Source organism: Scyliorhinus torazame, chromosome 4 (assembly GCF_047496885.1).
Source record: "Scyliorhinus torazame isolate Kashiwa2021f chromosome 4, sScyTor2.1, whole genome shotgun sequence".
NCBI classification, from domain to species: Eukaryota; Metazoa; Chordata; class Chondrichthyes; order Carcharhiniformes; family Scyliorhinidae; genus Scyliorhinus; species Scyliorhinus torazame.
The window spans coordinates 328709565-328736211 of NC_092710.1; the positions used below are offsets into that span (position 1 = coordinate 328709565).

Consider the following 26647-nt stretch of genomic DNA (forward strand, 5'->3'; position numbering starts at 1 on the left):
CTCCTTTACCACCCCCCCTTAGGTTTACATTTACACAGAGATTTAAAGACATCTTAAACTACAATAGTCTCATTGACAAAAAGTAATTTTAAGCACACAGATTGGCTGTGGTCAAGTACACACACTCTGCTCTTTACCCAAGTTAGTGTCCAAGTTGGTTTGTCCTCAGTTTCCCACCAGATGATTGTCGCATGAGAGTTTCCAAACTCCACTCCCCAAAAAACACGCTTTAAAATCTTTGTTCACCATAATGTTTTCCATCAGTGGTTCACGTTCTGAAATCCAGTCCAGGTTTTACAAATGACTCTTTTAACAAAGCTTCTGTTCTACTTTTAACAGTAAAGACAGGCCAGGATTTATATCACCCCTTTAGGATTTCTTTGTCTTGGTTGCTGTACAAACTGTTCACAATTGTTTCAACTCTCAAATCTTAGTAAAATGGGATCAGGCATTTGAGTTACCTTTGAAGGCTGCTGTCCCACTTTAAATCTGCTTACTGCAATTGTCTCTTTAACTCAGAACACTTTGTTTATTCTTCGTTGAATTCTTTTGAAAAATATCTTGGTCTCTGTTCTATGAACCCCTTTCGTCTTAAGGCATTCTTTCCGTCCCAGTTTCCTGGTTATCTAGACTGTAATTCGTTCTTCAGGAAACTTGCCTTTTTGCAACTCCCATCCTGTCCAATCTTTCTTCTGGCAGAGTTGAGAAATGGTCACACCCCATTGTTTTGTCTCCAATTGCAATAAAACTAGCTAAAACTAAGACATAAAATTTCTACCTTAAAAGTTGCTAAGCAATGACTCCCACCATTGTTCATTATTAATGCTGTAACCCTCTCTAAACACAATAGAATCACAGTTGAAATTGAAACCAATACCCACACATAGAAGTACCTTTGTACAGCATGAATCTAACTATAGGTTTTATCCTTCCAGGCACAGAAACATTAAATTAAACCCACTTAACTTATTTCTAATGTTTACCAGTACAAATATAAATCCCTAAAAACTACCTTTGTTTTCTTAACAAGTCCAACGATGACCATGAAACCATTGTTCATGGTCGTAAAAACCCATCTGGTTCTTTTGGGGAAGGAATTCTATCTCCTTACCAGGTCTGTCTTACATGTGACGCCAGGCCCACCGTAATGTGGTTGACTCTTAACTGCCCTCGCTCAGTTCAAGGGCAATTAAAGATGTGCCTTGCCAGCGATACTCAAATCCCATAAAAGAAGTTTGAAAATTCCCATATCACATGAAAGAATAAAACAAAATCCTGACTCCTTAGGCCCTTCTACTTTATTGGTTGGGAAGGGTTTGGTTATTTTGGAAATGAACAATAAGGGTTCTTCAAGGGCTAAAGCTGTACACCTTGGAAGCTTGATGGTGTAACCAATGAGTGCCACTAACCTGGAACAGCTGAACTGCAGAAGGAGGGTCATTGGGGAATGATTCCATGGCACTGAGGTACTCAGGAGGAATGGACTCAACCTCAAAATCCTAGAGAGAGAAAGGGAAAAGCAGACAGCCAGTCATATAATGTACATATTTCAATGACTTGACTGCAGCCCCAAAACAAATTCTTGCTGAGTAACATCTTTCAGACAGAATGATGAGATAGTGAGTTGGTACGGTATATCAGGTCAGAAGGCAGGCCTGATCAACCAAAAAGGCTTACACATGTTTGCTCAAATAATTTACTTTCTGTTCTTGTGCGGATACATGTAGAAAGAAATAATTTGCATTTCCGTACTGCCTTTCACAACCTTGAGGCGGCGTTGAATTGTTCAGTGGATCTGTGTTTGATTATGCGAGTCTGGTAACATGTTCACTGTGTTTCATTGGTTAAGTCTGGCTGTGAAGTCAGAGAAAAGTGACAGGCACCTCAGAAGCTACTAAAAGCTGAGCTGTAGAAATTAATGTGAACATTTTGTGGTATTTTAAAACTGATATAAATAAACACGTTGCACCCTGCAGGATTCTTAATCTCTGACCTGCTCTTGCAGCCATCGTATTAATATGGTTTGTTCAGTTCAGTTTCTGATCAATGGAAACCCCAGGATGTTGATAGTGGGGATTCAGTGATGGTAATGCCATTGAATGTCATTGGCGATGGTTAGATCCTCTCTTTTTTGGGCAGCACGGTAGCATAGTGTGTAGCACTGTTGCTTCACAGCTCCAGGGTCCCAGGTTTGATTCCCGGCTTGGGTCACTGTCTGTGTGGAGTCTGAACGTTCTCCCCATGTCTGCGTGGGGTTCCTCCCACCGGGTGCTCCGGTTTCCTCCCACAAGTCCCAGAAATCGTGCTTGTTAGGTAATTTGGACATTCTGATTTCTCCCACTGTGTACCCAAACAGGCGCCAGAATGTGGTGACTAGGGGCTTTTCACAGTAACGTCATTGCAGTGTCAATGTAAGCACACTTGTGACAATAAAGATGATTATTATTATTATTAGATGATCATTGTCTAGTACTTTTGTAGTGCAAATGTTACTTGTTACTTGTCAACCCAAGCCTAGGTACTGCCCAAATCCTGCTGCATTTGGACATGAACTGATTCACCATCTGAGGAGTTGCAAATGGTTCTTAACATTGTGCAATCATCAGCGAACATCCCCACTTCAGACCTTTTGATGGAAGGGAGGTCACTGATGAAGCAGCTGAAGATGGTCGGGCCTAGGACACTACCCTGAGGATCTCCTGCAGTGATGTCCTGGAGCTGAGATGATTGACCCCCAACCACCACAACCATCTTCCTTTTTGCTGGGTATGACTCCAACCAGTGGAGGGTTATCCCCCTGATTCCCATTGGTTGCAGTTTTGCTCAGGCTCCTTGATGCCATACTCAGTCAAATGCTGCCTTGATGTCAAGGGCAGCCACTCTCACCTCTGGCATTCAACTCTTTTGTCCATGTTTGAACCAAGGTTGCAATAAGGTCAGGAGCTGAGTGACCCTGGCGGAACCCAAGCTGATCTCCCGTGAGCAGGTTATTGCTGACTAAGTGCTGCTAGATAGTGCTGTTAATGATCCCTTCCATCACTTTGTTGATGATGTAGCTCAGACTGATAGGACGGTAATTGGTTAGGTATGATTTATCCTGTTTTTCATGTACAGGACAGTTTAGGAGGTTGAGGGGAGATCTAATAAAAACTTACAAGATAATGAATGGCTTAGATAGGGTGGATGTAGGGAAGTTGTTTCCATTAGCAGGGGAGACTAGGACCCGGGGGCACAGCCTTCGAATAAAAGGGAGTCACTTTAGAACAGAGATGAGGAGAAATTTCTTCAGCCAGAGAGTGGTGGGTCTGTGGAATTCATTGCCACAGAGGGCGGTGGAGGCCGGGACGTTGAGTGTCTTTAAGACAGAAGTTGATAAATTCTTGATTTCTCGAGGAATTAAGGGCTATGGAGAGAGAGCGGGTAAATGGAGTTGAAATCAGCCATGATTGAATGGTGGAGTGGACTCGATGGGCCGAATGGCCTTACTTTCACTCCTATGTCTTATGGTCTTATGGACATACCTGCACATTTTTCTACACTGCTGTGTAGATGCCAGTGTTGTGGCTGCACTGGAATAGTTTGGCTAGGGGTGTGGCAAGTTCTGGAGGCAAGGTGCTGTGATGAATGTAGGAATTTGTAATATATTATATTTTACATTTGTTGCAGTAGAGCTATTAAAATCCTTGCTTATATGATACATGCAGTCAGTATGACTGCCAAAGCTGTGATTAAAGGGTCATAAAAGTGAGGTGATCATTGGTTTTAACCACTTACTTGTTTACAGGTAGATGGCTAATGGAACATTGTTTTGATTTTAATGGACATCTGGAATGTAGATAATTTATGAGCAATGGTGCTTTTTTCTGGATAAATAGGTCATGGGACATCTTATTGGAAAGAACTGAAGAATGCCATACGATGTAATTAAGGGTTGGAGCCAGGTCTATCTGTAGTTTTGCAGTTTCCCTAGAATTTTAATCTGACAAGACAGGGCTACAGGAACGTTCTCTACAAGGTCTTTGCACTGAGAAACACAAGAAAACCTGATTGCTAACTTTATTTATAAGTGTCTTTTCAGCTATATTGGTTTGCTTAATTGGAATATATATATATAGTTGCAAGTGTAGGTAGTAAGTTAAAGCCTTTCCTTTTATTTAAGAACTATTTGAACTGTTAACTGCAAAACTGTTACTTTTTTGCTTATGTGATTGATTCTGTGTTTAAATTAAAGTTTGTTTTAACATAAAAAAATACCTCTTTGTCAGTGTTATCACTCCTGAGGGTCAAATATACTTTCTTCACAGTTTTACAAATTGCAAATTGTTGGGTTTCTCATCTGGGATCCTAATAGTGCAGCAATATCAACTCCAACAACTCTGTGCTCAATTGGTTCGATCTCAATAATGAGTTTGAATGTTTTGTTTGTTGGTTAGATCAGCATTTATTGCCCATCCCTAATTGCCCTTTCGAAGGTGGTGATGTGTTTCCTTCTTGAACAGCTGTAATCCTTCAGGTGTAGGTACACCCATGATGCTGTTAGGGAGGGAGTTCCAGGATTTTGCCTCAGCTACAGTGAAGGAACAGTGATACATTTCCAAGTCAGGGTGGTGAGGGACTTGGAGGGGAACCTCCAGGTGGTGGGGTTCCCAGATATCTGCTGCTCCTGTCCTTCTAGATAGTAGTGGTCATGGGGTTGGAAGGTGTTGTCCAAGAAACCTTGGTGAGTTACTGCAGTGCATCTTGTAGATGGTACACACGGCTGCCACTGTTTGTCGATGGTGGAGGGTTTGAATGTTTGTGGAAGGAGCAGCAATCAAGTGGGCTGTTTTGTCCTGGATGGTGTCAAGCCTCTTGAGTGTTGTTGGAGATGCACTCATCCAGGCAAGTGGAGAGTATTCCATTACACTCCTGTCTTGTGCCTTGTAGATAGTGGACAGGCTTTGGGGGGTCAGGAGGTGAGTTACCTCTTGCAGGATCCCTTGCCTTTGCCCTGCCCTGGTAGCCACAGCATTAATGTGGCTATTACAGTTCAGTTTCTGATCAGTCCCTGTGGAACACCACTAGTCACCTTTCTCCATTTTGAGACACTCCCTTCCACCACTACTCGGTCTCCTGTTGCCCAGCCAGCTCTTTATCCATCTAGCTAGTACACCCTGAACCCCATACAACTTCACTTTTTCCACCAACCTGCCATGGGAAACTTTATCAAACGCCTTACTGAAGTTCATGTATATGACATCTACAGTCCTTCCCTCATCAATTAACTTTGTCATTTCCTCAAAGAATTCTATTAAGTTTGTAAGACATGACTTTCCCTGCACAAAACCATGCTGCCTATCACTGATAAGTCTATTTTCTTCCAAATGTGAATAGATCCTATCCCTCAGTATCTTCTCCAACAGTTTGCCTACCACTGACGTCAAACTCATAGGTCTATAATTCCATGGATTATCCCTGCTACCCTTCTTAAACAAAGGGACAACATGAGCAATTCTCCAGTCCTCCGGGACCTCACCCGTGCTCAAGGATGCTGCAAAGATATCTGTTAAGGCCCCAGCTATTTCGTCCCTCGCTTCGCTCAGTAACCTGGGATAGATCCCACCCGGACCTGGGGACTTGTCCACCTTAATATTCAATGGTTATGCCATTGAATGTTAAGGGGCAATGGTTAGATCCTCTCCTGTAGGAGATGGTTATTGCCTGGCACTTGTGTGCCGCGAATGTTACTTGTCAGCCCAAGTCTGGATATTGTCCACGTTTTGCTGTATTTGGACATGGACTGCTTTATTTTCTGAGGAGTCATGAATGATGATGAACATTGTGCAATCATGTCACCCAGAAGCCTTATGATGGAAGGGATGTTATTGATGAAGCAACTGAAGATGGTTGGGCCAAGGATACTACTCTGACAAACTCCTGCAGTGATGTCCTGGAGCTGAGATGATTGACCTCCAGACACCACAACTATCTTCCTTTGTGCCAGGTATGTCTCCAAACAGCGGAGAGTTTCCCCCCTGATTCCCATTGACTCCAGTTTAGCTAGGGCTCCTTGAAGCCATACTCGGTCAAATGCTGCCTTGATGTCAACGGCAGTCACTCTCACCTCATCTCTGGTACTCAGCTCTTTTGCACATGTTTGAACCAAGGCTGTAATGAGGTCAGGAGCTGAGTGACCCTGACGGAACCCAAACTGAGCGCCTGTGACCCATTCTCAACTTATGTGTGGCCCATTCTCGACTGGCTGTCCTGCATGGCCCCACCCTTACAACAAGGTTAAAATGTTTGAAGCAGCGTGCAACATGGAAAGGGTAGTGCACGAAGGCCGAGGCTGGCAGTTACTTACCCCCTTGAAATCTTGTCCCAGCTTCTGGAGTACGCTGAGGTAGAACTTGAAGAAGAAGCTGAGGCTGAGGGTGCGCCGAAATTGAACCATCCCACCAGGAGCCGATGGCGTTAGTGTGAGTTCATCCACAAGCAGCAAGCAGGCTTCCTGGAGAAGCTCCTTGTTCCACTTTCTAAATGGGGAACAATTGACATCACATCAGTGACCACATCAATATAAGAGCATAGTGCACAAGACTCTAAAGCCAGGCGGATAGTATTTTGCATATTTTAATTTCTTCTTAGGACGCGGATGAACCAGCATTTTCTTTGCTCTGCCAAGGACCATAAAATGGTACAGCATCGATGGACGCTACTCAGCCGGCTGGGCCAATGTTGACTGTTTAGCTAGATAGATAGAACATACAGTGCAGAAGGAGGCCATTCGGCCCATCGAGTCTGCACCGACCCACTTAAGCCCTCACTTCCCCCCTATCCCCGTAACTCAGTAACCCCTCCTAACCTTTTTGGTCACTAACGGCAATTTATCATGGCAAATCCACCTCACCTTGGACTGTGGGAGGAAACGGGAGCACCCGGAGGAAACCCACGCACACACGGGGAGAACGTGCAGACTCCGCACAGATAGTGACCCAAGCTGAGAATCGAAGCTGGGACCCTGGCGCTGTGAAGCCGCAGTGCTAACCACTTGTGCTACCGTGCTGCCCACGGATAGTTGAGCTATCCAATTCCACACCTGGCTCTTTTCCATCATCCTACAAACATTTTCTTACCAAGTGTTTACTTACTTTCCTATGGAAAGTGACCACTGAATCTGGATTCACTGCTCTTTACGGCACTGCCCAGAGGGTAACATTTCACCCCATGACCTCTCAGTAATGATTCTGATATGACAGCTGCTATACATAGAATTTACAGTGCAGAAGGAGGCCATTTAGCCCATCGAGTCTGCACCAGCCCTTGGAAAGAGCACCCTCCCCATTCCCACACCTCCACCCTATCCCATAACCCAGTAACCCCACCGAATCTTTTTGGACACAAAGGGCAATTTAGCATGGCCAATCCACCTAACCTGCACATCTTTGGATTGTGGGAGGAAACTGGAGCACCCAAAGGAAATCCACGCAGACACGGGGAGAACGTGCAGACTCCACACAGACACTGACCCAAGCCGGGAATCAAACTGGGGACCCTGGAGCTGTGGTGCAACTGTGCTAACCACTGTGCTACCGTGCCGCCCATACCATCATGAACAGCCCCTGCGGCAATGTAGCACTCCGTCAGTGCTCTGTTAACTGTTTAGTAATTGCATGCACAATTGTATTCAATGGAATGTAACCTTGTGATGTACCATTAATGACTACGAGATGAATGGTGAACTATTGTGGCTTTATTGTGCTAGATGTTCAGGCTCCTGCAGCTGGACCCAAGAATGGAGGCAGTGCAGGAGAGCGTACACACCTGCAGGGTGGAGCCAGCAGGCCGGGATTTCCTGTCATGACTGGAGTACAATGGCGGTGTACCGTAATACCTGTAGTGTAAGATCAGTGGTTTACCACACCTTGAAAAGTGTGAGGTGATGCATTTTGGGAGGACTAACAAGGTAAGGAGAAGTACAATATATGGTAGTACCCTCAGAAATACAGAGGATCAGGGGGACCTTGGTGCACCATAGATCCCTGAAAGCAGCAGGGCAGGTAGATAAGGTGGTTTTGAAGGCATATGGGACACCTCCCTTTATTAGCCGAAGCATTGAATATAAGAGCAGGGAGGTTATGATGGAACTGTATAAAAACCACCGGCAAGTGCTGGAAAATGGGATTTGAATAAATAGATGCTTGATGGTCAGTATGGACATGATGAGCGAAAGGTCTCTTTCTGTGCTGTAAATCTCTGTGACAGTTGGAGGGCATTAAGTGAGCCAATAGGTATCTTAACTTATGCTCTTATATATATATATCGGACCAGGCTGAATCTGTGGATGTCGGGTTAGGAGGTTCATGCTGGACTAGTAATCTAGAGATGCAGGGTAATGTTCAGGGGACCTGAATTCAAATAGTAAAATTTAAATTCAATAGAAAATCTAGAATTAAAAATCTAATGATGACCATGAAACCATTGTTGATTGTTGTAAAAACCCATCTGGTTCACTAATGTCCATTAAGGAAGGAAATCTGGCCTGGTCTGCCCTACATGTGACTCCAGACCCACAGTAATCTGGTTAACTCTTAAATGCCCTCTGAAATGCCACTCAGTTCAAGGGCAATTAGGAATGAGTAATAAATGCTGTACCATAATGCACGGTAGCATTGTGGATAGCACAATTGCTTCACAGCTCCAGGGTCCCAGGTTCGATTCCGGCTTGGGTCACTGTCTGTGCGGAGTCTGCACATCCTCCCCTGTCTGCACATCCACCCCGTGTGTGCGTGGGTTTCCTCCGGGTGCTCCGGTTTCCTCCCACAGTCCAAAGATGTGCAGGTTAGGTGGATTGGCCATGATAAATTGCCCTTAGTGTCCAAAATTGCCCTTAGTGTTGGGTGGGGTTACTGGGTTATGTGGATAGGGTGGGGGTATTGACCTTGTGTAGGGTGCTCTTTCCAAGAGCCGGTGCAGACTCAATGGGCCGAATGGCCTCCTTCTGCACTGTAAATTCTATGATTCTATGATAAATGAATAAAAAAGCTAAAAATACTATGAGTGTCACTTTAACTAAAAGCTTATAAGTTTATGAAGATTAAACTCCAGGTCTATCCTTCAGCACTTGTCATATTGTGCTGAGGTGCCACCCCAGGTTATATCCCAAAGAAGCTTTGACCCACAGCCTTTCGACTCAGAGCAAGATGGATGTCCAGGGGGAATTATATATTGTCCTTCTCTCTGTGGTTCACTGGTTTTGAATCAGTCAGGCAATCAAGGGTTATGGGGTGTAATTGAAAATATGGAAAGAGACTTCAGGATGCGGCTATGCCGAGGTAGGTGCACGTTTGGCAGCTACCGCCAGGAACGGACCTTTGGGCTCTCCAGAGGGACCCCAATGGCAATTGTTTGACGGCTTCTAGTGTGGGAAGGTGACAGCAAGGTCCCCCCGACATTATATGGATTGGACCAGGAGTGGAGCGGTTAAAAAAGTGATCTTGGGGCAGCGAAAAGTGCGAGGGAGGAAAAGCAAGATGGTGACGGGTGGAGACCAAGCAGCGTGGGCGCAGTGGTCACAGGAGCAGCAGGAGTTTCTTAAACGCTGCTTTGAGGAGCTGAAGACAGAAATGCTGGCGCCAATGAAGGCGGCGATTGAGAAGCTTGTGGAGACCCAGAAGGCCGAAGGGGCGGCGATCCGGGAAATGCGGCAAAAAGCCTCGGAGAACGAGGATGAGATCTTGGGCCTGGCGGTGAAGGTGGAGGCGCACGAGGCGCTGCACAAGAGGTGGGCGGAAAAATTTGAGGACCTGGAGAATAGGTCGAGGAGGAAGAGTCTTCGGATTCTGGGTCTCCCTGAAGGAGTGGAGGGGCACGGTGCCAGGGCATATATGAGCACAATGCTCAATTCGCTGATGGGCGCGGGAGCTTTCCCGAGGCCCCTGGAGCTAGATGGGGCTCATCGGGTCCTGGCAAGGAGACCCAAAGCCAACGAGCCGCCAAGGGCTGTAGTGGTGAGGTTTCACTGCTTTATGGACAGAGAGTGTGTCCTGAGATGGGCCAAAAAAGAGCGGAGCAGCAGGTGGGAGAACATGGAGATCCGAATTTACCAGGACTGGAGTGCGGAGGTGGCTAAGAGGAGAGCTGGTTTCAATCGGACTAAGGCGGTTCTCCATCGGAAGGGGGTGAAGTTCGGGATGCTGCAGCCAGCGCGATTGTGGGTCACGTTCCAAGATCGGCACCACTATTTTGAAACGCCCGATGAGGCATGGAACTTTATACAGACTGAAAAGTTGGACTCAAATTGAGGGTTGGTTGTGGGGGCATGTTTACTGTGTTTATTGCGTTTGGGGAATGTTCACTGGGTTTGAGTGCTGGGTGGGGATGGGTGAATGGATTTGACGTGGGGGCTGTGGGAGAGTGTGGGCATCGGTGTTGGAGGGGCAGGGCCCCGTGGAGGAAGAGGGGGAGTGGAGGCCCGGGGATGGGGAGTTGGGGTAAGGCCGCAAAAAGGAGCTGCGCCAGAGGGGGCGGGGCCGGCTCAGGAAAGCGCGGGCTTTTTTCCGTGGTGTGGAAGGATGGGGGTGGGGCCGGGGGGGGGAAAGGGCGGTGCTGGAGAGGAGCGCACACTGACTGGCAAGGGATGGGGGGATTCTCACACTGGGGAGTCGATGGAATGGCGGGAGAGGCCGGGGTCAGCAGGAGTCAGCTGACTTACGGGAGTGTCAGGGGGGAGCAAAATGTCCAGATGTGGATCTAGCGGGGGGAAAGGGATGGGTAGGGCAGGTCTTTCATTCAGGGCTGGATGCGAAGAACAGAGGGCTGGCAATACTGGTGGGGAAGCGGGTGTAGTTTGAGGCAATGAATATTATAGTGGATAATGGAGGTCGCTATGTGATGGTGAGCGGTAGGTTGCAGGGGGTGCGGGTGGTACTGGTGAATGTATATGCCCCGAATTGGGATGATGCCGGATTTATGAAACGCATGCTGGGTCGGATTCCGGATCTGGAGGTAGGAAGCTTGATAATGGGGGGGGGGGGAACTTCAACACGGTGCTGGACCCAGCACTGGACCGTTCTAGGTCCAGGACGGGTAAGAGGCCGGCTGCGGCCAAGGTGCTCAGGGGGTTTATGGATCAGATGGGGGGAGTGGACCCATGGAGGTTTGTCAGGCCGCTGGCCAGGGAATTTTCTTTCTTTTCCCACGTCCATAGAGCCTACTCCCGGATAGATTTTTTCATTGTGAGTAGGGCGCTAATCCCTAAAGTGGAGGGAACGGAATACTCGGCCATAGCCATCTCGGACCACGCCCTGTATTGGGTAGAGCTGGAGTTGGGGGAGGAGAGGGCCCAGCGCCCGCTGTGGCGCCTTGATGTGGGGCTATTGGCGGATGAGGTGGTGTGCAGGCGGGTGCGGGGGTGCATTGAAAGATATTTGGAGGCCAACGACAACGGGGAGGTGCAGGTGGGGGTAGTCTGGGAGGCGCTGAAGGCGGTGGTCAGGGGAGAGCTAATCCCCATTAGGGCCCACAGGGAGAAGAGAGAGGAGAGGGAGAGGGAGAGGTTGGTGGGGGAGATTTTAAGGGTGGATAGGAGGTATGCAGAGGCCCCCGAGGAGGGGCTACTCAGGGAGCGACGGAACCTCCAGACGGAGTTCGACCTGTTGACCACAGGGAAAGCAGAGGCACAGTGGAGGAAAGCGCAGGGGGCAACGTACGAGTATGGGGAGAAGGCGAGTCGGATGCTGGCACACCAGCTTCGTAAGAGGGAGACAGAGAGGGAGATTGGTGGAGTTAAGGATAGAGGGGGGAATACGGTGCGGAGTGCGGTGAGAATAAACAAGGTATTTAGGGACTTCTATGGGGATCTGTACAGGTCTGAGCCCCCAGCGGGGGAGGAGGGGATGCGATGATTCTTAGATCAGCTGAGGTTCCCGAGGGTGGAGGAGGGGGAGGTGGCTGGTTTGGGGGCGCCGATTGGGCTGGAGGAGCTGGTTAAAGGATTGCAGGGGGTGCGGGTGGTACTGGTGAACGTATATGCCCCAAATTGGGATGATGCCGGATTTATGAAACACATGCTGGGTCGGATTCCGACGGGGAAGGCCCCGGGGCCGGATGGGTTCCCAGTTGAATTCTACAGGAAATACGTGGACCTGCTGGGCCCATTGCTAGTGAGGACTCTCAATAAGGCGAGGGAGGGGGGGACCTTGCTCCCGACAATGTCTAGGGCGCTGATCTCTTTGATCCTGAAGCGGGACAAGGATCCACTGCAATGTGGGTCGTATAGACCAATCTCGCTCCTCAATGTTGATGTTAAGTTGCTGGCAAAGGTGCTGGCTACGAGAATTGAGGACTGTGTCCCGGGGGTGATTCATGAGGACCAGACGGGACTTGTGAAGGGGAGGCAGTTTAATACAAATGTGCGGAGGCTCCTCAATGTGATTATGATGCCCCCGGTTGAGGGGGAAGCGGAGGTAGTGGCAGCTATGGACGCGGAGAAGGCCTTTGACCGGGTGGAGTGGGAGTATCTTGGGGAAGTGTTGCGGATGTTCGGGTTCAGGGAGGGGTTCATCAGCTGGGTCAGGCTGCTATATAGAGCCCCGGTGGTGAGTGTGACTACGAATCAGCGGCGGTCGGAGTACTTTCGGCTGTACCGGGGGACGAGGCAGGGGTGCCCCCTGTCCCCCTTGTTGTTTGCACTGGCAATTGAGCCTCTGGCCATGGCACTAAGGGAGTCCAGGAAATGGAGGGGACTGGTCCGGGGGGGAGAGGAACACCGGGTGTTGTTGTATGCTGACGACCTGTTGCTGTATGTGGCAGATCCAGTGGAGGGGATGGCGGAGGTCATGCGGATCCTAAGGGAGTTTGGGGACTTTTCGGGGTATAAACTCAACGTAGGGAAGAGTGAGCTCTTTGTGGTGCATTCAGGGGACCAGGGAAGGGGGATAGACGAGCTACCGCTGAAGAGGGCGGAAAGGAGCTTTCAGTACCTAGGGATCCAAGTAACTAGGAGTTGGGGGGCCCTGCACAAGCTCAATTTGACGCGGTTGGTGGAGCAGATGGAGGAGGATTTTAAAAGATGGGATATGCTGCCACTCTCACTGGCGGGTAGGGTGCAGTCGGTAAAAATGATGATCCTCCCGAGGTTTCCCTTTGTGTTCCAGTGCCTTCCCATTATGATCCCCAAGGCATTTTTCAAACGGGTAAGTAGGAGCATCAAGGGTTTTGTGTAGGCGAATAAGACCCCAAGGGTGAAGAAGGTGTTTCTGGAGCGTAGTAGGGACAGCGGGGGGCTGGCGCTGCCGAATTTGTGCGGCTATTATTGGGCAGCCAATGTGGCAATGATCCGTAAGTGGGTAATGGAGGGAGAGGGGGGCGGCGTGGAAGAGGTTTGAGATGGCGTCCTGTGTGGGCACAAGCCTGAGGGCGCTGGCGACGGCACCGCTGCTGCACTCGCCGACAAGGTACACCATGAGTCCGTGGTGGCAGCGACGTTGAAGATCTGGGGGCAGTGGAGGCGACACAGGGGCAAGGTGGGAGCCTCGGTTTGGTCCCCGATTCGGGAGAATCATCGGTTCGTCCCGGGAAGGATGGATAGGGGGTTTCGGAGCTGGCATCGGGCAGGGATTAGAAGAATGGGGGACCTGTTCATCGATGGGACGTTTGCGAGCCTAGGGGCGCTGGAGGAGAAGTTTGGGTTACCCCCGGGAAACGCTTTCAGTTACATGCAAGTGAGGGCGTTTGTGAGGCGGCAGGTGAGGGAATTCCCGCTGCTCCCGGCACAGGGTGATTTTGGGTGTATGGGTTGGAAAAGGCAAAGTTTTGGCGATTTACCGGGAGCTGAAGGAAGAGGAGGAGGCCTCGGTGGAGGAGTTAAAGGGCAAGTGGGAGGAGGAGCTGGGGGAGGAGATAGATGAGGGTCTGTGGGCTGATGCCCTGAGTAGGATTAATTCTTCCTCCTCTTGCGCCAGGCTCAGCCTAATACAGTTCAAAGTTACTCACAGAGCGCATATGACATGGGCGAGGTTCAGTAGGTTCTTTGGGGTGGAGGACAGATGTGGGAGGTGCTCGGGAAGCCTGGCAAATCACGTCCATATGTTCTGGTCGTGCCCGGCACTGGATGGGTTCTGGAGGTGTTTTGCGAGGACTATGTCTAAGGTGGTGAACGCCCGGGTCAACGCCTGGGGATTAGCATTATTTGGGGTAACGGACGAGCCGGGAGTGCAGGAGGCGAAAGAGGCCGGTATTCTGGCCTTTGCGTCCCTGGTAGCCCGGCGGAGGATTTTGCTATTATGGAAAGATGCGAAGCCCCCTAGTGTGGAAGCTTGGATCAATGACATGGCAGGGTTCATCAAGCTGGAGAGGATAAACTTTGCCTTGCGAGGGTATGTGCAGGGGTACCTCAGGCGGTGGCAACCGTTCCTAGACTATCTCGCGGACGTTTGGAGGAGGTTAGCAGCAGCAGCCCAGGGGTGGGGGAGGGGGGGGATGGAGGGGGGGGGGGTTCTTTTGGGGGGGGGGTTGGGTGGGTGGGGGGGTTCCCTATTGGTGCCTTTAAATGTCATAAGGGGGGTTATTGTATATGGGGGAAATCCAATGTATAATTTTTGTATAATTTTTGATTGTTGTGTTCTTGTTTCTTTCTTTTTGTTGGGGGGGGAGGGGGGGGGTTGTTGAAAACCTGTTGAAAATTTTGAATAAATATATTTTTTAACAAAAAGGAAATATGGAAAGATATGTCATTTGAAACATGGAAGTTTGGCAATATCTGGTCTGAGAGAAACATGAGAGGATACAGGGAAAGATCCCACGAAGGGTTAACAGCAGCTGCAAAGAGCAGGATTATAAAATGCAGATTCCTTCTTCCAAACAGGCTTAGCAAACAAACAGGATTTTTGTATGAAGCTAAAAGCAATGGCTCACACCTTCATTGAAATTAACCATCTTAGCAAGCATCTGAAAAAGCATGGATGAGGGTTTCAGTTGAGTTAGGTGAGAAATGTAAACCTTTCAAGTTATAACCAAGTGGATTTTTAGCATTACGCTAAAAGCAATGATTCACTCCTTCATTGAAGTAAAATCAGCAGATAGAAAAGAATAACTAAGGGGTCAAATACATAGATGTGAAGCTCTGCTGAAATCATGTAAATTAAAGAAAACTGGAGACAACCTGTCTACAGGCACACAAATTAGACCAAATCAAAGTCACAATTATGAGCTGGGGACACAATTCGATAATAAAATTATAGAAATGACAGGAACCAAAATTCACACCCATCTTGAAATCAGAGCATTTTGAACATCACAAAGGAAACAACGTAATCAGAGATCTATGAGCTGAGGTCATGTCAAAATGAATACTTAGTCGTGTTAGAAAAATTCAGATTAAAGGTACCTTTTACAGTCCAAGTGAAATGAAAGTTACTTTACAATAATGTCATAAAAACTTAATAACTGTTTGAAAAATATATAAACCCAGAGAAGCAGGTAGGCAGAGAAGCAGAGAGGGAGAGAAGCAGAGGAGGAACAAGAGAAGCAAGCAGAGTCAGCTTACAGTCAGCTCGGTCATGGGAAAGGGACAGGGCAAAGCAGCCGAGCTAAAACAGTTAATACATCTAAGGAAGACCAGAATTTAAAGAGGAGGCAGAGTCAGCTCAGAGACAGCCAGCAGAGCCAACTCTCACAGCTCGGTACATGGGAAAGATAGAACATAGCAACCGAACAGAACAGCGAATACATCTGAGGAAGACCAAAAGAATTTAAAGAAGAATGATTGTCAAGTTGGGCCTGAAGGTCCCTTCAACCAACCAGGAGGGTCCAGAAGCAAGATCTTTTTACCTTTCTGTAAAGACAGTGATTGCTGCTTTTCAGAGAAAAAATATAATAATAAAATAACTTTAAAGTTTTAATTTGAACAAGTGGTTATTTCAAAGTCTACTTTACATACTTAGCAATGCGGGACCCAGGATCGATGCTACTAAGTGGTAAGTAGGCTTCGATGAAGGTATGGGTTATACCAGGGGATTACTTGAAAACACAGTTTGACCTGAATAGCACCCACTGAAGCTTGCATCGGAGTCGGGGAGTGAGAATCCCTGTTCACCATTTAGAATATCGACCCTTTTTGGTATAGGGGGAATTCTAAGAATAGTGAGTTTTCAACAACAGGGTTGATAAGGTAAGAAATTGGAGTTGAGGGTTATCATATCAGATCAGTCATGGTCGCATTGTACGGCACAGCAGGCTGAATGGCCTCCTTCTGCTCTGACATCTTACGGTACAACGGTTCTCCTTCGACTCCATGTGGCTCAGTGTCGCTGTCCCCACTTTGTGGATCGAGGGTATAAACTTTGGCCAACTAATGCAAACTATCATGCCACACCTATCACTTGACTAACCAACGGGAACCCATCATGTACTTCCCTTCCCACCATGACTGAAAAGTTGTAATTTAGTGGCTTTAGACCAAGGGGTACCTGTTGTTTTGAGCGATATCTGAGGTAACTTACTTTCCAAGAAGCTGCGTACATGTCTTCTTTGCAGTCAAGGAGGTAGGCCCCATGCCTCCATAACTCAGCTCCAACTCTTTCACAATATCGGTGCCTTCCTTGAAAGCAACTCTCATCCCACAATTTACTATTGCAATGTCGTCGTCCCGCCTCTGGGCTTGTTTGAACGCTGAGAAATACTCTCCCTTCAAAGAAACAGATGAATATTAGTGTCCGAGCCTTCAACCACACTTTCGGAAAGAGGTTGAGGTTTCGGAGAGGGAGCAGAGGAGGTTTGTTCGAGATTTGCTGAAAGTGGACAATCTGGAATTGTTCTTCTTAAAGCAGAAAACGCTAAGGGACATTTTGTAGAGACTCGTCATGACGCGTGAAGTGTCAACTAACTCTCTTGGAGCCGGTTGGTTGCCTGACAGTTGTCCTCATAGAATCCATACAGTGCAGAAGGAGGCATTCGGCCCATTGGGTCTGCACAGGCCCTTGGAAAGAGCATCCGACTTAAACCAAGCCTTCACCTTATCGTCATTATCCAGTAACCCTACCTAACCTTTTGGACACTAAGGGGCAATTTAGCATGGCCAATCCACCTAACCTGCACATCTTTGGGCTGTGGGAGGAAGCTGGAGGAAACACACAGAGACACGAGGAGAATGTGCAAACTCCACACAGACAGGCCAAAGCTGGAATTGAACCCGGCTCCCTGGCGCTGTGAGACATCAGTGCTAACCACTGTGCCACCGTGCCATCCTGTTGTTGGTGAAACTGGAACTTGGTGATTAGTGGCAGATTTGGGTCAGGATTTTGTTTCCTACAACTTTAACCTCCCAACAAACCAAACGAGTCAGGAGGGTGGAATTCCAGGAAGTGATCATTTCCACACTGGTCAAACTGAGGTCCCTCATTCAGTAAGAGCGTATTTTCACAACAGGATGGATGCATCTTCTCACCTTCAGTGTGTAAGGGATCTCAATGGACTGCAATATTTCATGCCGCTTCAACACTGTTTTCCTGTAGCTGGTGAAAAAGTCTCCATCCATCCGCACAATTCGAGTGCTGCCTGTAAATAGTCAAAGAGAGAGGGTTAGCCACAGGCACGCTCACAGACGTCAGGCAGTGGCCTGTTTGACATACAACCTACCTTCAGAGACCAGGGTGAGCAGACAACCAGAGGCCAGAAAGAGAGGGTTCAGATCTGAGATAGGGCTGGCGGTCATGATGTTCCCACCAACAGCCTGCAAGCACAGAGAGAAGGAACATTGTTAATTTTAAAAGTCCACTATCCTTCTGAACCCGGTCCTGAACCTGCAGTGTGGACAGAGTTGGACCGGATTTCCGTGGCCAAAAATGATCAAGGAGAAAGTCCAACAATGCCTTTCCCACGGCTCCACACCACATTCTCCTAGATTTCCACCGCCTCCACAAGAACCATTACCACCTCCTCAAGAGATGTTACCACCATCTCAATATCCATCAACACCTCCTCAATATCCATCATCACCCTACTCAATATCTATTACCACCTCCTCAATATCCATCACCACCTCCTTATATTTCCATCACCTCCTCAAAATCCATCACCACCTCCTCAAAATCCATCACCACCACCTCAATATCCATCACCATCTCCTCAATATCCATCACCACCTCCTCAAGTTCCATCACCACCACTTCAACATCCATCAACATCTCCTCAATATCCATCACCATTTCCTTCAATATCCATCACCACCGCCACAATATCCATCACCACCTCCTCAATAGCCATCACCACCTCCTCAATATCCATCACCACCTCCTCAATGTCCATCACCACGTCCTCAATATCCATCACCACCTCAATATCCGCCACCACCTCCTCATTATCCATCACACCACTTCAATATCCATCACCACCTCCTCAATATCCATCATCACCTCCTCAAAATCCATCACCACCTCCTCAAAATCCATCACCACCACCTCAATATCCATCACCACCTCCTCATTATCCATCACCACCTCCTCAATATCCATCACCATCTCCTCAATATCCATCACCATTTCCTCAATATCCATCACCACCGCCACAATATCCATCACCACCTCCTCAATATCCATCACCACCTCCTCAATATCCATCACCACGTCCTCAATATCCATCACCACCTCAATATCCGCCACCACCTCCTCATTATCCATCACACCACTTCAATATCCGCCACCACCTCCTCAATATCCATCACCACCTCCTCAATATCCATCACCACCTCCATAAGACCCATCACCACCTCCATAAGATCCGTCACCACCTCCTCAGGATCTATTACCACCCCCACAATATCCATCTTCACCTCCTCAATATCCATCACCACCTCCTCAATATCCTTCACCACCTCCTCAATATCCATCACCACCTCCTCATTATCCATCACCACCTCCTCAATATCCATCACCATCTCCTCAATATCCATCACCACCTCCTCAAGATCCATCACCATCTCAATATCCATCACCACCTCAAAGTCCATCACCACCTCCTCAAGTTCCATCACCACCTCCTCAAGTTCCATCACCACCACTTCAATATCCATCACCATTTCCTCAATATCCATCACCATCTCCTCAATATCCATCACCACCTCCACAATATCCATCACTACCTTCATAATATCCATCACCACCTCCTCAATATCCATCACCACCTCAATATCCATCACCACCTCCTCAATATCCATCACCACCTCCACAAAATCCATCACTATCTCAATATCCATCGCCACCACCTCAATATCCATCACCACCTCCTCAATATCCATCACCACCTCCACAATATCAATCCCTATCTCCTCAATATCCATCGCCACCTCCTCAATATCCATTACCACCTCTTCAATATACATCACCACTTCCACATATCCATCACTACCTCTTCAATATCCATTACCACCTCCTCAATATCCATCACCACCTCTATAAGATCCATCACCACCGCCTCAATATCCAGCACCACCTCCTCAATATCCATCACCACCGCCTCAATATCCAGCACCGCCTCCTCAAGATCCATCACCACCTCCTCAGGATCTATCACCATCTCTAAAATATCCATCACCACCTCCTCAATATCCATCACCACCTCCATAAGATCCATCACCACCGCCTCAATATCCATCACCACCTCCTCAATATTCATCACCACCTCCTCAATATTCATCACCACCTCCTCAAGACCCATCACCACCTCCTTAATATCCAATACCACCACCTACCACCTCATTATCCATCACCACCTCCTCAATATCCAATACCACCACCTACCACCTCAATATTCATCACCACCTCCTCAAGATCTATTACCATCTCCTCAAGACATATTACCACCTCCACAATATCCATCAGCACCTCCTCAGGATCTATTACAACCTCCATAATATCCATCACCACCTCCGGAAGATCCATGAAAACATAGAAAATAGGCCATTCGACCCTTCAATAAGATCATGGCTGATCACGCAAATTCAATATCCCACTCCCGTTTTCTCTCCACACCCCTTGATCCCTTTAGCCTGTAAGGGCCATGTCCAGCTCCCTCTTGAATATATCCAACGAACTGGCCCCAACATCTTTCTGTGGTAGAGAATTCCACAAGTTCTCAACTCTCTGAGAGAAGATGTTCTTCCTCATCTCTGTCCTGATTGGCTTACCCCTTATTCTTAGGCTATGACCCGTGATTCTGGACGTCCCCAACATCGGGAACATACTTCCCGTATCTAGCCTGTCTGGTCCCTTCAGGATTTTATATGCTTCTATGAGATCCCCTCTCATTCCTCGAAACTCCAGTGAGTACAAGCCCAGTCAATCCAGTCTTTCTTCAAATGTCAGTCCTGCCATCCCATGAATTAGTCTGGTGAACCTTCGCTGGACATCCTCAATAGCAAGAATGTCCTTCCTCAAACTAGGAGACCAAAACTGCACACAATATTCAAGGTGCGGCCTCACTAAAGCCCTGTATAACTGCAGCAAGACATCCCTACTCCGATCCTCAAATCCTTTTGTGATGAATTCCATTGCCATTTCGCATGCCATCAGCTTTCCTCACCGCCTGCTGTGCCTGCATGCCAACCTTCAGAGACTGTTCCACCATGACACCCAGGTCTTGTTGCACTTCCCCTTTTCCTAAACTGCCACCATCCAGATAATAATCTGCCTTCCTGTTTTTGCCACCGAACTGGATAACCTCACACTTACCCACATTATACTGCATTTGCCAAGTATTTGCCCACTCAGCCAGCCTGTCCAAGTCACTCTGCAGACTCCATCACCACCTCCATAAGATCCATTACCACCACCTCAATATCCTTCACCAGCTCCTCAACATCTGTCACCACCTCCTCAATATCCATCACCACCTCCTCATTATCCATTGCCACCTCCACTGGATACATCACCACCTCCTCAAGAATCCATTGAGAATGGTCATGCATACACATACGTTCCCCACATAGCCCCACACGCACATTGATTTGGAACGACTTGCCTCAGAGTGGTCATTGAAATTTCCATCAGGATGTTGGAATGTGTGAAATCCAGGGGATGTTTAGGCACAGTACGAAACACATTCCCCTCAAATCCACTTTTGTGAACCTATTGCCAGCAATGCTTTATTTATTCGAAGAAAGAAATACTTATGTTTCTAAAGCAAGCTTTTCAACATCCAGATGTTCTAAAGCACGTTACGGCCATGACTAGTCTGTGAGAACTGATGCATAGCAAACTCCCATCATTACAATATGACAATGACTAGATAACCCAATGTTGATTGAGGAATAAGTATTGACCAGGGAAACTGGGTTGTTGCTCTTCTTCAACCTAATACGGGTGCAATTATTTGGTTCCACCTGAGAGACAGGCACAGCAACACTTCACCCGAAAGACAGCCCATCCGACGGTGCCGCCCTCCTTCAGTGACGCACTAGAGGGTCACCCAAAACTTTCTTCCTAAGTTGCTGGAGTAAGCCTCGAACCTGGAAACTAGAACTAGAATTGATGAGAAGCGGAGCACTTCCGGCATGTGTCACCCTTGTGTGACACTGCGTATGGCTGTCACCCTACCCTGGTTGGCACGCAAAGTACTCACTGCGACATTCCGGATTTGCTGCCCAGCAAACCAACGGAGCTGCTCCAACACGGCCTTGAAAACCTCTGTCCTGTAACTGGGGAGTTCTACTACAGCCTTCTTCAGCTCGCCCCCAATGTAGGTCAGGGTACAGGCCGCCCCGAACGTTATCCCTTCAAAATGACACATTAAAAAAAAACTTTTACACTTACTCAGAACCTTTAACAAAGTAAAACCTTCCGAGCCACTTCACAAGAGAAATGATCAAAGAACAATTGACGCCGGCCCACTTGAGGAGATAATAAAAGCGCTGACCTAAACTTTGATCAAAGAGGAACATTTTAGTGAGGGTCTTAGAGAGGTAGAGATGTGGGCAGGACGGGGGGTGGGGGTGGTGCCCGTAGGGGGCGTCGGTGCTGTTTCGGGCCGAGGCAGGGGCGGCGGGAGTACTGACCCTCAGGTCAGGTGTTGCGGGGAGGGTGGGGCTGGGGGCACTGGTGCGGGGGCGCGGGGGCTCCTGCGGGCGCCAGGTCCCGAAGGGAGACCATGTCTTGGCGGCCGTCCGGGAACGCTACATAGGCGTACTGGGGGTTGGCGTGCAGCAGGTGGACCCTCTCGACCAACGGGTCCGACTTGTGCACCCTCACATGTTTCTGAAGCAGGATGGGTCCAGGTGTCGCTAGCCAGGTTGGGAGCAAGGTCCCGGAGGAGGACTTCCTGGGGAAAACAAGGAAACGTTCATGAGGTGTCTGATTTGTGGTAGTACAGAGCAGCGACCGGATGGAATGCAGGGCACAGGGAGGACTTCCTGCCAGCGGGACACTGTGAGATTCCTGGACCGTAGGGCCAGCAGGACGGTCTTCCAGACCGTGCCGTTCTCCCTCTCAACCTGCCCATTTCCCCGGGGGTTGTAACTGGTCGTCCTGCTTGAGGCGATGCCCTTGCTGAGCAGGAATTGACGCAGTTCGTCACTCATGAAGGAGGACCACCTATCACTGTGAATGTATGCGGGGAAACCGAAGAGTGTAAAGATACCCTAGAGGGCCTTGATGACGGTGGTTGTGGTCATGTCGGGGCAGGGGATGGCGAATGGGAACCGGGAGTACTCGTCAATCACGTTCATGAAGTACGTGTTGCGGTCGGTGGAGGGGAGGGGGCCTTTGAAATCCATGCTGAGGCGTTCAAAGGGACGGGAAGCCTTTATCAGATGCGCTCTCTCTGGCCGGTAGAAGTGCGGCTTGCACTCTGCGCAGATTTGGCAGTCCCTGGTGACGGATCTGACCTCCTCGATGGAGTAGGGCAGGTTGCGGGTCTTGATAAAATGACAGAGACGAGTGACCCCCCCGGGTGGCAGAGGTCCTCGTGGAGGGATCGGAGGCGGTCCACTTGTGCGGTGGCACAAGTGCCGCGGGACAGGGCATCAGGAGACTCGTTCAGCTTCCCGGGACGGTACAAGATCTCGTAATTGTAGGTGGAGAGTTCGATCCTCCACCGCAAGATCTTGTCGTTCTTAATCTTGCCCCGCTGTGCATTATCGAACATGAAAGCCACCGACCGTTGGTCAGTGAGGAGAGTGAATCTCCTGCCGGCCAGGTAATGCCTCCAGTGTCGCACAGCTTCTACTATGGCCTGGGCCTCCTTTTCGACCGAGGAGTGGCGAATTTCGGAAGCATGGAGAGTGCGGGAGAAGAAAGCCACGGGCCTGCCCGCTTGGTTGAGGGTGGCCGCCAGAGCTACGTTGGATGCATCGCTCTCGACCTGGAAGGGGAGGGACTCGTCGATGGCGCGCATCGTGGCTTTAGCAATGTCTGCCTTGATACGGCAGAAGGCCTGGCGGGCCTCCGTCGACAGGGGGAAGGTTGTGGACTGGATCAAGGGTCGAGCCTTGTCGGTGTAATTGGGGACCCACTGTGCATAATAGCTAAAGAAGCCGAGGCAGCGCTTTAGGGCCTTGGGGCAGTGAGGGAGGGGGAACTCCATGAGGGGGCGCATGCACTCAAGTTCGGGGCTTATGACTCCACTTCGCACTACGTAGCCCAGAATGGCTAGCCGGTCGGTGCTAAACACGCACTTCTCCTTATTGTAAGTCAGATTAAGGATATTCGCGGTCTGGAGAAATTTTCAGAGGTTGGTGTCGTGGTCCTGCTGGTCATGGCCGCAGATGGTGACGTTATCAAGATACGGGAACGTTGCGCGTAAGCCGTACCGGTCGACCATTCGGTCCATCTCTCGTTGGAAGACTGAGACCCTGTTCGTGACACCGAAGGGAACCCTTAAAAAGTGATAGAGCCGCCCATCTGCTTCGAAGGCAGTGTACTGGCGGTCACCATTACGGAGGGGTAGCTGGTAGTAGGCAGACTTGAGATCCACTGTGGAGAAAACCTTGTGTTGCGGGATCTTGTTCACCAGGTCGGCTATACGGGGGAGAGGGTACGCGTCCAGCTGCGTAAATCTGTTCATAGTCTGGCTGTAGTCAATGACCATCCTGTGTTTCTCCCCGGTCTGTACCACCACTACTTGAGCCCTCCAGGGTCTGTTGCTCGCTTCGATGACCCCTTCACTCAGCAGCCTTTGGACCTCGGACCTGATAAAGGTCAGGTCCTGGGCACTGTACCGTCTGCTCCTGGTGGCGACGGGTTTGCAATCCGGGGTGAGGTTCGCAAACAGGGAAGGCGAGTCGACCTTAAGGGTCGCGAGGCCGCAGACAGTAAGGGGGGGGTATAGGGCCGCCAAATTTAAAGGTCAGGCTTTGCAGATGGCACTGGAAATCCAGCCCACGGAGGGTGGCTGCGCAGAGGTGCGGCAGAACGTACAGGCGGAAATTGTGGAATTCCCTGCCTTGGACAGTGAGGTTCGCTAGGCAGAATCCCTTTATCTCCACCGGGTGTGACCCGGAGGCCAGGGAGATCCTTTGGTTAACGGGATGGGTGACAAGAGAACAGCGCCTTACCGTGTCGGGGTGAACAAAGCTCTCCGTGCTCCCGGAGTCGATCAAGCACGACGCCACGTGGCCGTTGATGGAGATCGTCGTTGTAGCTTGCGCAAGCGTCCGGGGCCGACTCTGGTCCAGAGTCACCGAGGCCAGCTGAAGTAATTGAGAGTTCGAGTTCTGGTCGGGCAGTGTGTAGTCGGCTGTGCTGGGGGCCTGAGGCCCCATCCAAGATGGCCACAGCCATGGGTCGCACATGGAGTCCAGGGACAAAGAAGATGGCGGCGGCGAGGGACAAAATGGCGGTGCCCACCCATCCAGCGTGGTGGCCGGGGGGCAAAATGGCCACGGCCACAGATCGCACGCGGCCTGAGGATAGGGGGTGGCGGTGGGCTTAGGATGACCGGGGCCTGAAAAGGGGGCTGTCGTTGGAGACCGCGGCCTGGCAGACCCCGACATAGTGGCCCTTCTTGCCGCACCCTTTGCAGGTGGCGGTGCGGGCCGGACAGCGCGGGCGTGGATGATTTGCCTGCCCGCAGAAGAAACAGCGTTGTCCGGCGGTGGTAGCGGGCCGTCTCGCCATGCAGGCTTGTGGGGTCAGGGGAAACGTCTGAGGGGCTGCCGCAGAGGGGTGCCACGCAGCCCAGGGGGCCGCCGCGCATCCGGGAGCAAAAGCCAGCGCGTTTTTATATGCAACGTCCATTGACCCCGCCAGAGTCCGTGCCTCAGTCAGTCCAAGAGTGTCCATTTCTAGGAGCCTGCGACGGATGTCGGGGGAAGTCATACCTGCCACGAAAGCAGCCCTGATCAAAAGTTTTGTGTGCTTGTTCCCGAAACTGGTGGGCAGCCACAGTTTTGGCCCAGCACTAGCAGCGCCTGGTAGAAGTCTTCCAACGTTTCCTCGGGGTTTTGCCTCCTAGTCACCAGCAGGTGACGAGCGTAGACCTGGTTCACAGAGCGGATATAGCGTCCTTCTAGCAGTTCGATCGCTGCAGCATAATTCTCCGCCTCCTCGATCAGAGGGTAGATCCCAGGGCTGACCCGCGAGCGTAGAATGTGCATTTTTTGTCTTTCCGTGGGGGTGTCGGCGGCCGTGTCGCGGTAGCCCTTAAAGCCGCCAGCCAATGTTTAAAGATAGCAGCAGAGTTGTCCGCGTGGGGGCTGAGCTGAAGGCACTTCGGTTTGATTCGGAGATCCATCCTTTCATTGAAGTTGTAGCAGATTAAATTGATGCGCAATCAATTACTCTCAAGACAAAGTGAGTCATAACTAATAGGCTTTAATCAGCTCGAACTATTCCCCAGCAGCTTCGATACAGAAAGTGAAGGCATCGGTTCTTATACTCCACCTCTCAGGGCGGAGCTATGTACATCGGCCAATTGTAGACTCCTGGGTCTAGCCAATGGTCATCCACCTCTCAGGTACCGCAATACCTGGTATTACCACAGACACCACCTTCCAAACCCACGACCACTACCATCTAAAAGGACAAGGGCAGCAGATACCTGGGAACACCACCGCCTCGAGGTTCCTTCCAAGTCACTCGTCAGCCTGCCTTGGAAATATATCGCCATTCCTTCACTGTCGCTGGGTCAAAATTGTGGAGCTCCCTCCCGAATAGCACTGTGGGTGTACCTACACTACACGGACTGCAGTGATTCAAGAAGGTAGCACACCAGCTCGGGGGTAATTAGCGATGAGCAATGAATGCTGGCCTAGCCAGAAATGCCTACACTCCCCCTGAAAAAGAAGACGGTCCACCAGGCAATTGGAAGGAACCAATATCTGCGACAGTGATGGAAACGTCAGTAATTTTCAGACTTTCAGTTTTTGCAAACGTTGCATATTTGTTAATGTTTAACTAAATGCACTCTTATGCTTTTTATAGATAATCTTAGCATTAATGTTTTGCACAAATGTCCATATGGAAAAAATTGAAGAGTCCTGAGAAGAAATGCTAAACAAATTGTTATCCTGAGGGAGGAAGCTTATCCTGTTGGGAAGGAAATGTCAGGCCTACTATAGCAGGCCATAGTGTCAGTAGGTCCAAAATAACAGTGCGAACACCTCCACTGAATTTCCCCCTCCCCACTCCCCACTCCATGTCGCACCCCCTTCACCCCCCCACTTCATGGCTAAAATAAT

The 26647-nt window shown here is 49.4% G+C and overlaps 1 protein-coding gene across 6 annotated transcripts in view; it reads right to left on the minus strand.

Moving 5' to 3' along the window:
* The window catches only part of xdh (xanthine dehydrogenase), a 196816-nt gene that overhangs the window by 66545 nt on the left and 103624 nt on the right, over positions 1-26647 (minus strand). For all 6 annotated transcript variants that reach the window (XM_072500199.1, XM_072500197.1, XM_072500200.1 and 3 more), the window contains exons 12-17: positions 21595-21746; positions 17617-17710; positions 17426-17535; positions 16482-16666; positions 6344-6515; positions 1410-1499 (exon numbers count right to left, since the gene is read on the minus strand). In XM_072500199.1, coding sequence (XP_072356300.1) covers positions 1410-1499; positions 6344-6515; positions 16482-16666; positions 17426-17535; positions 17617-17710; positions 21595-21746 — 803 coding nt within the window. The remainder of the gene's footprint in view (positions 1-1409; positions 1500-6343; positions 6516-16481; positions 16667-17425; positions 17536-17616; positions 17711-21594; positions 21747-26647) is intronic.